Source organism: Mustela putorius, unplaced genomic scaffold, assembly GCF_011764305.1.
Source record: "Mustela putorius furo isolate JIRA1106 unplaced genomic scaffold, ASM1176430v1.1 tig00003845_pilon_pilon_pilon, whole genome shotgun sequence".
Lineage (NCBI taxonomy): Eukaryota > Metazoa > Chordata > Mammalia > Carnivora > Mustelidae > Mustela > Mustela putorius.
This window is the reverse complement of record NW_025421998.1, coordinates 53,225,888-53,239,103: the sequence shown is the minus strand read 5'-3', so window position 1 is coordinate 53,239,103 and position 13,216 is coordinate 53,225,888. Positions and strand designations below refer to the sequence as shown.

Here is a 13,216-nt window from a genome sequence, read left to right as displayed (position 1 = left end):
CTTCCCAGATTTTTTCTTCTTCTTTAATTTTCAGCAGACTGATTTCATGTATCTGGGCATGACGTCCTGTCAATTCCTGTTTGGGATTCAGTAAGCTTCTTAAATCCGTAATTTACACCTAATAGAGGACGTCTAAGCTATTATTTTGTCAACTATTTTTCTACATCAATCTTTTCCTCCTTTTCTTCTGGGACTCAAATGTCACTAATTTTGTAAGTACCACAGTTGCCTGAGACCCAATTAACGTTTTCCCCCTGATCTTTTTCTTCTTTGGTCTTCAGACTGTATAACTTCTAGTTATGTGTCTCCAACTTCAGTGACCCTTCTATTACCTCTATTTGCTCTTGAATACATATAAGGAATTTTTAACTTTGTATAATGCATTTTTTTTCATTTCCAAAACTATCATTTAGTTCATTTTTAGAGTTTTAATTTTGCTTCTGAAAATTTGTCTTTCTTTTTATTTCAAATATATTTACCTTTACTCCATGGCTGGTGGTTTTAACAGTTGCTTTATAGTCACTGTCTGATAATTTCAACACGTGGATCATCTTGACACTGTCAGATTTACTTGGGTTCATATTATGTTGAATAATTTGGGGTTGTATCCTAGACATTCTGGATATTATGTTGCGGTAACTCTGGTCCTGTTAAAGAATCTTCTGGGAAATGTTAAGTTTTTGTTTTAGCAGGTAATTGACCCATTCAGTTTCAGATTAGTTCTATCTTGTCTTCTTTGGGCATGAGTTCCAATATTAATTCATTTTCAAGGACTCTGTTATGCTTTGTTTTGCTCAGCACATGCTAGCAATTAGGTGATGGTTTATAAGAGAGTTGAGTTCTTGAAGCCTTTGCTACTGTTGTTTGGTCTGTTCTATTACACGCAGCATGGGGGTGAGCCCTGAATTTTTGTTCCTTTAATGAAATTTGGGATCACCTTTTACAGATCTCTGCAGAATCTCCCTCATGTTTTCTCAACCCTGAAGTGTCCCTTCTTTTTGGTTCCTATGGCCATAAAGCATTCTTGAGGCTTCTTATGCCATTCTACACATATACATACGACTGCCACAACCTTCAGAGTAAAATGGCAAGAGAAAAGTAATAGTGATTCCCTCACATTCAATGGAAAAGAAGGTTCTGGATTCTTTTGGTCAGAGATATGGGTATTTTCTTGGGTTTTTAGGTGTCCCTGCTGCCACTACTACAGTGGAACATACGAAGACAGCTGGCCTTAGAGCACAGGAGCCTCTTTTTCAGTCCTCTGGCTGGATAAATATGGTGTTTACACTACTATTCAGGGCCCACAGGGTCAATGCTAGGAGACAAAGGAGGAAAAAATCCAGTGAAACTCACTCATGTTATGCAATGTTTTATAAGTTTTAACTGTATCAAATTTCTGCAGACTAGAGTAGAGATTATTAAGAAAGAGGATATATCTAGAAGAGAGCTGACCTGTCTTCTATAGAATTATGCAGAAGTCTGACTCAAAATGGTGAGGGGGAGATGTACAACATGTAAGAGTAAATTAAAGTCTGTGCATGGATTATTTATCCTACTATAAAAAATTTGTCAGAATATTTGATGATTTGTATCCAGAGAAATGTGGTCCCACAGTTTATTACTATATTTTGGTAGTTAGGTATCTTGCAGTATAACTCACAGTATTCCTGCCCAGTTGCCTTAAATGAAAGTCACCAGTTCATGAAGCTTTTTCCTTTACTTAAACATAGTTATCAATCATCATTATCAACTTGAATAAAAGCCAAGGACCACTGGATAATTCAGGAAAGCCTACAACATTGGGAAAAAAGCAAGGTACAGAGAAAAAATTACCTTGGAGGAAAAACAAACATTAAAAAAAAAAAAATCTAATTGGAAAACTCAGAGATTTTTCAGAGAGCTCCTGGATCTTTACAATGAAAAGAGTATGCTATAAAAAAGAAAACAATAGAAAGCACTCTTGGAAATCAAGAGAAATTTCAAAAGAAATATAAGACTATGTAAAGTTAAGAAATCTCACAAAAAATAAAATATAAAAGATCAATATAGGGAGTTCAACTTACACAAAGTAAGACTGCAAAAAAGAATAGAGAATAAAAAGGGGAAAATGGGAGTGGGTAGACATAATATGGGGGAGAACCCAGAATTGAAGAGTCCAACCAGTTTGCACAAAAAAATGAAAAACTATGCAACATACATATCTATGAAACTAAGAGAACATGAAGATTAATAGAAGCTCTTCACTTAAAACAAACAAAAAAAAACAGAATAGGAGTATGTCATAAGGACAGAGGAGGCAATCTAAAACAACCGGGGCCCCTGGGGGGGCTCAGCAGGTTAAGAGTCTGCCTTTGGCTCCTGTCATGATTCCCGGGTCCTGCGATGGAGTCTCACATCAGGCTCCTTGCTTGATGGGTAGCCTGTTTCTTCCTCTGCCTGACACTCCCCCTGCTTGTGCACTCTCTAATAAATAAATAAAATCTTTTAAAAAATAAATAAATAAATAAAACAACTTCCAAATGGCCAAAGACAGAACAATTTGAGCAAGAAAATAATGACAATATTGAATTATAACCCCCCAAATAAAATATTCATGGGTCTTTACTAGATTATAAATAAATGATTACATAAACAAATAACTGGGGAAGAAGTTCTTCCTTGTACAAGAATCAAAACTAAAACTGTACAAGCAAAGAGGGAAACAGAAGATGACCTTTAAAACAACAAAGTAATTGCTATAGGCAAGAAACAATGTGGAATGCTAAAAGGAAAACGTTAGAATTTTCTTTTCAGAGAAACAGGATATTTGCATAGACTCAAAGAATTTGCCCTCCCCACCCCGCCCCACACATTTACTAATTACAGTTGTTGTTTTACAGTACATCCATAAATTCTCTGCCACTCCTTCCTCCAGGAGTGGAGCTTACTTCACCGCCCCATTAGTGTAGACTGGACCTTAGTGACTTGCTTCTACAAAAGTGTATGGAAAGAAAAAACAACTTCACTTAGAGACAGGTGGCACACACTATCTTAACCAATTCACCAGCAATAAGACACACTGACATACTTGCTGATATGATGAAAGGAAGAAGGGCAATGATATCTGTGATATTCTTCCAACCAACAATTCATAATTCATAATCTCAGTCTAATTATAAGAAAATAAACCTAAACTGGGGGATATTCTACAAAATACCTAACTTTCAAAACAGCCAAGGGTAAGAAAAAACAAAAACAATAACAACAACAAACAGAATAAGTAAAAAAAGAGTAAGGAAATTTCAGATTTACAGGAGACTAAACAGCCATGATAAATAAATGCAATGTGGTATTTTGGACTGAATCCTTGAACAGAAAAAGTATTATTTGTGGAAAAGTCAATAATTTAATTACTAGTATTATACCAAAGTTAGCTTCTTCGTTTTCATAAATTATGTGGATTATGCAAGAGATGTAGTATTAGAGGAAACTGCATGAAGGGAACTCCCTATACTACCTTCACAATTTCTGTAAATACAAAATTATTTCAAAGTAAAAATACAAGTAAGTAAATAAGCTCTTAAAAGTTGAGGAGAAAAAATTAAGTCACCTACAAAAAAGGAAGAACTGTACTTCATGTTAGTAAAACAGTTGCAAGAAAATGAGAGCACACTGCCACTAATATTCTGAGCATCATTTTCAACCTAAAATTCTGTATTAGCCATCTATTAAGTTAAGTTGGAAAGCAATATAAAGACACTTTTAGACCAATTTATTTCCTAGAACTTTATTGTAGGAAGCATTTCAGAATGTTTTCCAGGAACCAAATAAACCAAGAAAAATGAAGGCCAATCTTGAGAACACTGGATCAAAACCAATAGAGCAGGAACAGAAGTCTCAAGATTATACCTATGTAGCAGCCTTAGAGAAGAATCAGGCTGATTAGAAAGCTGGAACTTCCAAAAAAAAGGAAAAATTGGATGGAGCTGATACTATTTTTGAAAACAGCAAAAGGGAGAAATAAAATTAGCCAATGCAAGGGGGGAATAGGCAATTAGCAAGTTCAAGAAAAACGACCAAAGGATATGTATTCACACTCATCACATCAGAGTCATAACGTAACTATTGTTTATTGGTTTTCCACTTTAAGAACTAAGCTACTGGGGTGCCTGGGTGGCAAGTCGGTTAAGGGTCTGCCTTTGCTCAGGTCATAATCTCTGGGGGGATCTGGGATCAAGGCTCCCCCCGCCCCGAAGCAAGGCAGGGCTCCCTGCTCAGCAAGTGAATCTGCTTCTCTCTCTCCCTCTGCCCCTCCTCTCCTCCTACCCCACCTCCCAAACCCGCTCATTCTCTCTCTCTCAAATAGTCTTAAAAAAACAAAACAACTAAATAAAAGGAACAGTGCTTATTGGAGAGAAAGTAAATGTTTTAACATCAATAGAAAGAGAAGAGAGATAATAAAATCTATGTAAGAGAAGTTAAGAGGTGAAACAATGAGGAATGAAGGACATATATGCTAATATCTGTACCACAATCTGTACCACAGAGTGCTGAGTCAAGATCTTGACAGTGTTAGGCTGCAGTCAGGTAAAAAGTCTGAATATCATCAGATGGTGTAAAGTGAGGTACATTCTTTTTTAAAAAAATTAATTATTTTTATTAATATAAAATGTATTATTTGCCCCAGAGGTAATGTCTGTGAATCATCAGGCTTACGCCTTTTACAGCACTCACCATATCACATACTGTCCCCAATGTCCATAACCCAACCATCCTCACCCCACCCCACTACCCCCAGCAACCCTTAGTTTGTTTTGTGAGATTAAGAATCTCTTATGGTTTGTCTCCCTCCCAATCCCATCTTGTTTCACTTTTTCCTTCCCTACCTCCCAAACGCCCCAACCCTGCCTCTTCATATCAGAGAGATCATATAATAATTGTTTTTAAAGTGAGGTAAATTCTTAACTCTCAATGCAAGAAGTCAAGAGCTAGTGTCTACTATTGATAGATCAGTAACAATATAAGCATATTTAGATATATAACAATCATCACAGGAAGAACACAAATGCAAAAACAGTTACAAAATTAAGTATGGTTCTCCTGTGGATTAAGCAAGGGATGGGGCAAAGCGCCCCCTTAAATATTTGTAAATGACATATTCAAAATATATAAAGAATTCATACAATTTAATACCAAAAAAACCAAACAATCTGATTAAAAAATGGGCAGAGGACAAGAATAGACATTTTTCCAAAGACAACATACAAATGGCCAACAGATATATGAAAAAATGCTCAATAACACCCATCATCAAGGAAATGCAAATCAAAACTCCAATGAGTTATCACCTCACAAATGTCAGAATGACTGGTATCAAATAATAATAATAATAATAATAATAATAATTGTTGGTGAGGATGTAGAAAAAAAGGAATCCTTGTGCACTGCTGGCAGAAATATAAATTTTCATAGCCACAGTGGAATATAATATGGAGGTTCCTTAATAAACAAAAATAGAAATACCATACAATTTAGTAATTCCTCTTCTGGGAAGAAAAGAAACACTAACTTGAAAAGACATATGCTCCCTTACATTTACTACAGCATTATTTACAATAGCCAAGATCTGGAAGCAACCCAAGTGTTCACTGACAGATAAATGAATAAAGAAAATGTGGTATAGGTTGACAATGGAATATTACTCAACCCAAAAAAGAATGAAATCTTGCCTTCTGCAAAAGATGGATGAACCAGAGAACACTATTTGAAGAGAATTGTCCCAAGTTAGACAGAAGATGAATACCATAGGATTTCACCTGCAGGTGCAGTCTGAAGAACAAAACAAAAGAACAAACAAAAAAGGGGCACCTGGGTGGCTCAGTGGGTTAAGCCTCTGCCTTTGGCTCAGGTCATGATCTCAGGGTCCTGGGATCAAACCTGCATCAGGCTCTCTGTTCAGCAGGGAGCCTGCTTCCCCCTCTCTCTCTGCCTGCTGCCCTGCCTACTTGTGATCTCTCTCTCGCGCGCAAATAAATAAATAAAAATGTTAAAAAAAAAGAACAAAACAAAACAGAAACAGACTCATAAATCCAGAGATCATACTGGTATTTGCAACACGGAAGTAGGGTAGAAACGGGCAAAATAGGTGAAGGGGATTAAAAGGCACAAACTTACAGTTATAAAGTAAGTCAGTCACAGGGATGTAAAGTACAGCACAGAGAATATAGTCATAACCTTGTAAGTGACAGACAATAACTACTTACTGTGGTGAGCATTTCATAATGTATACAAATGTCAAATCACTGTGTTGTACACCCGAAACTAACATATAATGTCCACTATACTTCAAATAAAAATTAATTTTAAAAAGACCCTTAATACTATAACCTCTTTATGATTTAATTTTTTTTGTACTTTTCTTTTTTTTTGAAGTAAGCTTAATGTAGGGCTTGAATTCACGATCCTGAGATTAAGAGTCATGTGGTCTACTAAGTGAGCCAGCCAGGTGTCCCTATGATTTGAATTTTAAGTACCATATACATGTATCATTTGGAAATTAAAACACTTATTTCTAAAAAGCAAAAATATTGGCATTATTTTCAGCAGTGAATAAAAATAACTCATATATTCATTCAGAGTATGTACTGAGTTTCTACTTAGTGTAGTGGTTGGCCTTTAAATAAAACACCGTTCTTGCAATGAATGACCAAGTCTTTCAACTAAAGTACTATATGCTTAATCGATACTTATTTGTTTCAAAAGATACTGTTTCATATTCTCTTCAAAAACTTTAATACTTAGAAGTTACTGTATTCTAGTCACTAAAAGTAATTTAAGTATACTGATATTAAGCTTAACTGTTTTCAATGTAACATGTTTACTTACACAGTTTTGTGTATAATTTATTCAAGATGTTTGAAACACTGAAAGTAAGCTTAAAATACATTTAATTCTGAATTGTTTAGGCTTGCAGAAGATTATAATGGTGTGAATCATTAAAAAAAGGAAAATATGCCTTCAAACCATTAATAATTTGGTTTTTAAGTATATGTATATATAAATCCTTGGATAAATTTATTTTGTGTATCTCTATGAGTGTGCATAGGCAATAAGAGAGACTTTAGAGACACTTATTTCTCAAAAAAAAAAAAGATGAAATCACAATGTGAGGTTCTAAATCAAAGAAAGTGGCAATTTTTCTTGTTTTCCCTAACTTGACCCACTGCTAATCCAGAGTGGAAATACTGCATCCTATCATACCGACGACACAAACAGCAGTGTATTTTTTTTTAAAAAACAGACATCAACACTGTTATGGGATTAATCACACCAATATCAATGGCTGCCAATATCAATGGTGAGGTGGCATTATTAATGCAATGCCATAAGAAACCTATTAAAACTTTTTTTTTAAAAAACTAAAATTCTTAGTTTTAGTATTATACAAACTCAGGGATTCAGCCAGTATACTAAGACTCATCTGCCTACTTATTTATGTACATATCAAACTAAACTTTTACTAAATTTAACAACTATTTTTTGTTCTCTGAGACCATTTTCTAATCTGTAAAATGGAGCTATTATCTATCTCAGTGTTACTGTTAGAATCAAAGGAGATAATTTATTTGAAACGTGTGATGCCTAGTAGCTGATCAATATATAACAAATCTGGTTCCTCTTCTTTCCCACATGTACCCTGGTATTAGTTAAAGGTTAAGGTCTAATTAGAAAATTTATCCAAAGCATTAATTTATTCAATAATTAAATACTGAAACTCGAATGTCTATCAAACCCATTCTAAGTAGAGAGGGTAGTTGTTCTATGTAAGACTTAGAAAAAGAGACAAATTTTGCATCTTGCATGCACTTGAACACTCCCTCTCTCTCTCGAATACATAAATAAAATACTTAAAAAAAAACTTTATGTTCTTGGGATAAGAGAAGATTTCACTAAAAATAAGGAAAACAAAGGACAAAAGAAAATATATATTTGACTAAACAAAAATGTAAAGCTTTCATGTAACAAAAAATAGCAAAAAGATAAAAGACTAGCAATACAGGGGGAAATGACAACATATACATCAGAAAGAAAAATGAAACACCCCCCCCAAAATGAGCAAAAAATAATCAACAAAAACATATATGTAACTGACCAATAAACATGAAAAGATACTTAATCTCATAGATGACCAAGAAAGCTGCTACTTAAAAAAATGAGAAATCATTTTAGATAAACAAAAACTTTCTTTTCTTCTTCTCCTTTTTTTAAGCAGTAAGCATGTTTTATTTATTTTTTAAAGAAGGTTCCACACCCAATATGAGGCTTGAACTCACTACCCCAAGAGTTGCATACTCTACCAAGTGAGCCAGCCAGGTGCCCCAGACTATCAATTTTCAAAGGCTAACAGTACTGAGTACTGATGAACACATGGCAAAGGGGAAACTCTCAGTCACTGCTAGTGAGGCAGAGGTGTAAACAGCCATTTCATAGATTCTTTAGCAGTTACGTAGCAAAACACATAAATTCTCCGTGATCCAATAATTCTACTTCACATACATGTTCACTGTATGTTCACATAATAAAGTGGTAGCAAAAAGCCTAATGACAATTTAAGCAGTAGAGGGAATGGATTAACACAGTATGGTACAGTTACATAACAGCATACTATATAGCAGTTAGAAAGTACTATAAACATGTATACACACATTTATATGTACACATATATGAACTCAGATCTTAAAACATAATGATAAATAAAATTTTGATACTGTAAGACTTACGTAAACTTTCTTAACACATAAAATAATGTTTTACATATATATCCATCAATAATATATGTAAGAGTATTAAAACTGTACTAAAAACTTATAAATTCATAGTAGCTATTGCCTTTGAGGGGACAAAGATAATGTCAACTTTGTATAATTTGTCTTATTAAAAAATAATATATTAACAGCTATCAGTTCTAAGTGACAGGTATATATTTGTTGTTATATTATCCTTGACACTTTACTTTTCTAAATTGTTAAAAAAAAAAAACACAAAACTAATAAAGGTCACCAATAACATCATAATTTAATTCTCTTCAGTTATTTAAATACTCAGAAAAAATAATATATGTGAATTCAACCTGCTAATACACAAGATAAGCAAATGGAAATAAATATACTTCATGTTATATCATTATGTTGATAAACCTAAAAAAGCAGAATAAAATATATCTCAGAAATGAGGTAAAAAACTTGATTTTAGACATTTTTCATAAAATCACTAAAGTGAATTCTTTAATTTGTGTATTACCAAACTGACAGCTAAACTATCCTACAATTTTCATCTAAACACTAAAAAATAAGTAAAATGTACATGCCCTTAAAATAAACCAACTAACCTGTATGGGTTCTTCTATGTCTCTGAAGCTCATCGCTCCTTGTGAATCTTTTGCCACAAAACATCCAATTGCATACAAAAGGTCTTTCTCCAGTATGCCAGCGAAGATGTGCTCGTAGGTGAGATGTTTTGCCATAAACTTTTCCACATCCTTCAATGTGACAGATATGCTGTTTCTTTTTTCCTGGTTCATTACTGCCTCTAACAAAACAAAAACCAAACATTGATTACACTCCCAAACACCAACCTTGTAATTATGGAAAAATAAAAGGGAATCAAGGTTTTTAAATGATGCATATCTGAATGTGTTTTTCAAATCATGATGCTGCAACTGTAGTTAAAAATCAGAAAATTTTCAATTAAAAAAAGAGTTATGTACTAAACCCAAAACTGCTGTGAAAACATGTTTATCCCACAGAGTTCATGTTCACCATGGAATTCATGTTCCTTCCCTAATAGGCTCTTCCCTTGCGGGGGGGGGGGGGATCTGTAAGCTTTTCAAGACACTTAAAAATTCTTGTCTAAATACCAAAAAGAATGGTAATCCCCATTTAAAAAAGTAAGGTTCAGAGTTTCACTTCCTGCAAGAGAGCATGAAGAGCTCCATGGGCTTACTCCCCAGTGAAAATTATAAAAAACAAAACAAATACCATGTACAGTCTCTGGAAATGGTTCCATGAGCATACAGCACATAAACAAATAAATATTCAAGAAAAAAAGAGTAAGAACAGTGATGGTCTATGGTATTTGAACCAAAACCCAACCCTCTCTCCCTCTGCCCTGTCACCTCCTTTGACATAAAACACTCTAGACTGGTACAACCAAGAGCAGGGTTTCCTCTTCTCACCTCCCAATTGGAAGGGGCAAGACATCAGAATTCCCTCCCAGGAAGGGGCAAGACATCAGAATTTCTCATTCTACTCCCAGTTACCTGTTGCTGAGGTTAAGTTCTGGGCAAGTATGGCTGACAGGTAGGGAACAGGGAACTCTCCTCTCCCGCCCAAACCCAACTCCTGAGACCCTGGCTCTGCCTTAGATAGGGCACAATGAGAGTAGTGCAGTACAGATCATCCTTGACCAAGGTCATTTTTAGTATATACATTAGAACTGTGAAATCAACAGAAGCAAGCCAAGAAAACCTGAAGCTACTGCTTCTCCCTTGCCACCAAACACTCAGCTCCTAGAGCAGGGGCTCTCAAGATAAAAATGTGCCACTATCCCAACCCCAAGTTCAGGAGCCTTAACAAAGAGATCCTAGCCAGAGAGAGAACACAGCATAAAACAGAACTCCAAATTTCTTCCCAATGAATTGAATTAATTTGCAAACAAAGTGTGAAAAAGTTTGAGCCTAAGGGCACTCTTAAAAATAGTGGAGACTGTTGCAAAACACAAACGGGAGGAGACTAATAGACACACTGGAGAAACAGGCAGAACTATATAGGCTGGCTAGGTTGTCAGAAAGGAGAAAAGAGGCAGCTGGGAGTAGTCCTCTAGAGTCAGAATAAATCTCAAACACAGACCTGTTGATCAGTATGGAGGTTCCTCAAAAAGTTGAAAACAGAGCTAGCCTATGGACCAACAATCATACTACTGGGTATTTACCCTAAAGATGCAAATGTAGGAATCCGAAGGGGCACATATACCCGAATGTTTACAAGCAGCAATGTTCACAATAGCCAAACTATGCAAAGAACCTAGATGTCCATCAACAGATGAATGGATAAAGATGATGTGGTGTACACACACACACACACACACACACAAAATGGAATACTAGGCAGCCATCAAAAAAACGAAATCTTGCCATTTGCAATGAAGTAGATGGGAACTAGAGGTATTATGCTAAGCGAAATATATCAGTCAGAGAAAGACAATTACTATGATCTCTCTGATAGGAGGAATTTGAGAGGCAGGGCAGGAGGTCATGGGGGGTAGGGAGGGAACAAATGAAACAAGATGGGACCACGGAGGGAGACAAACCATAAAAGACTTAATCGTGGGAGTGAAACCATAAGAAACTCTTAATCTCAGGAAACAAACTGAGGGTTCCTGGGGGGTGGGGAAGGAAGGAGAGAGGGGGTAACTGTGTTATGGACACTGGGAAGGGTATTTGCTATGTTGAGTGCTGTGAATTGTGTGAGACTGATGATTCACAGACCTGTATCCCAGACCAAATAATATATTATATGTAATTATGTTAATAAATTAAAAAAAATGAATCTGAACAGATCAGTCTGTAGAGTAATATATGTTACAGAGCACTGTTGAAAACAATAGAGCAATCAGTTGACAATTAGCAGAGTTTAATAGCTGGGTGTGGTCAGGGACAGGACTGTCAAAGATTCTTGCCCAAACCACTGTCATCAAGGGTCACTAAGCAAACCTGATTCTGCATCCACTGAGGAGCAACATGCTTGATTGGGGGGGGGGGGGGGCGCGAAGGGGTCTTCACCAAAATAACCCAGCCAGTCACTAAATAAGCAAGTGAACAATAACAATAAGCCAGAGATGAGGAAAGGCAGGGGAGGCAGTACTAAGTTGCTATAATGAACTAAAGGACACCATGATTAAAGAAGCAAAGAATAATAACAATGTCACATCAAATGGAGAATATCAATGAAGAGTTACAAATGATTAAAAAAATGGGAAACTGTGGAGATGAGAAGTACAAGTGAAATGAAAAATTTACTAGAGGAACTCAAAATAAGAAATAACAAAAATCCACATAGATCAATAGAGATTATGCAATCCAAAAGCAGACGAGAAAAAGAACAAAGGAAAATGAACAGGGTACCTAAGAAATGTGGGACACCAAGTAATGAGTGAGGGAAGCAGAGAAGAGAGGAGGGAGCGGCGAGAGGGGGGAGAGAGGGGGAGAGAGAATGCAGCAAAAAAAATATTCAAAGAAATAATGGCTGAAAACTTATTACTGAAAAACATGGATGTACACATGCAGGAAGCTCAACAAACTCCAAGTAGTGTAAATGCACAGATCCACAAAGAGATACTTTATATGCTAAAAATCCTGAAACCCAAAGATAAAATCTTGAAAGCAGCAAAGGAAAAATAACTCCTCACTTACAAGGGAACCGCAGTAAAAGAAAGAACTGACTTCTCAGCAGAACAATGGAGGTCAAAAAGCAGGGTGAAAACATGTGCAAAGTACTCAAGAGAGAGAGAGAAAAAAAGAAAAACTGAAACAAGAAGGCTCTACCCAGCAAAAACTACCTTTAAAAAATGAAGGTGAAATAAAGATATTCCCAGATAAACAGAGAGTTTGAGCAGACCTGCTATGCAAGAAACTAAGGTTCTTCAGGTTGTAGCAACTGAACCCAGAGAGTAATTCAAATGTACACAAAGAAACAAAAGAGCACCAGCAAGGGTAATTATGTAATTACAGAGGACAGCGTAAGTGCATTATTTCTTGTTTTAGCAGATTTAAAAAGTAATTTTATAAAATAATATGTGTAAAATGTATTGTCAAACCCTTAACATTATAGAAATGTATATATTAAATATTTTTCCAGTAACAGCACAAGGCAGGAAGGTGGGAGCAAAACTGCAGAGGGCTAAGAATATGATGCCAGAAAGGAACTCAAGCATCAGGAAAAAAGAAAAAGTGATAAAATTTTAGTGATAAAACTAACATAGGAAAAGTTATATATACTTGCTAATCTTCTCTCAACTTCTTGCCCCCCAACCCAAATGTCAGAGTTCTTGGTCAAATGTGAAAACACTTGGAAAAAAGTCCTTAGCAACCTCCAAATTATTCTTGGTGATCCTGATAATCCTCTGGCCTCTCAACTTCTTTTAAAGACATAACATTATATTAAGTAACAATTTATAACAA

At 35.5% G+C, this 13,216-nt stretch overlaps 1 protein-coding gene across 3 annotated transcripts in view; it reads right to left on the bottom strand.

Annotated features, from left to right (window-relative positions):
• SP4 (Sp4 transcription factor) overlaps window positions 1-13,216 on the bottom strand; it is a 93,521-nt gene that overhangs the window by 20,471 nt on the left and 59,834 nt on the right. For all 3 annotated transcript variants that reach the window (XM_045062768.1, XM_004743366.3, XM_004743367.3), the window contains exon 5: window positions 9,368-9,567. In XM_045062768.1, coding sequence (XP_044918703.1) covers window positions 9,368-9,567 — 200 coding nt within the window. The remainder of the gene's footprint in view (window positions 1-9,367; window positions 9,568-13,216) is intronic.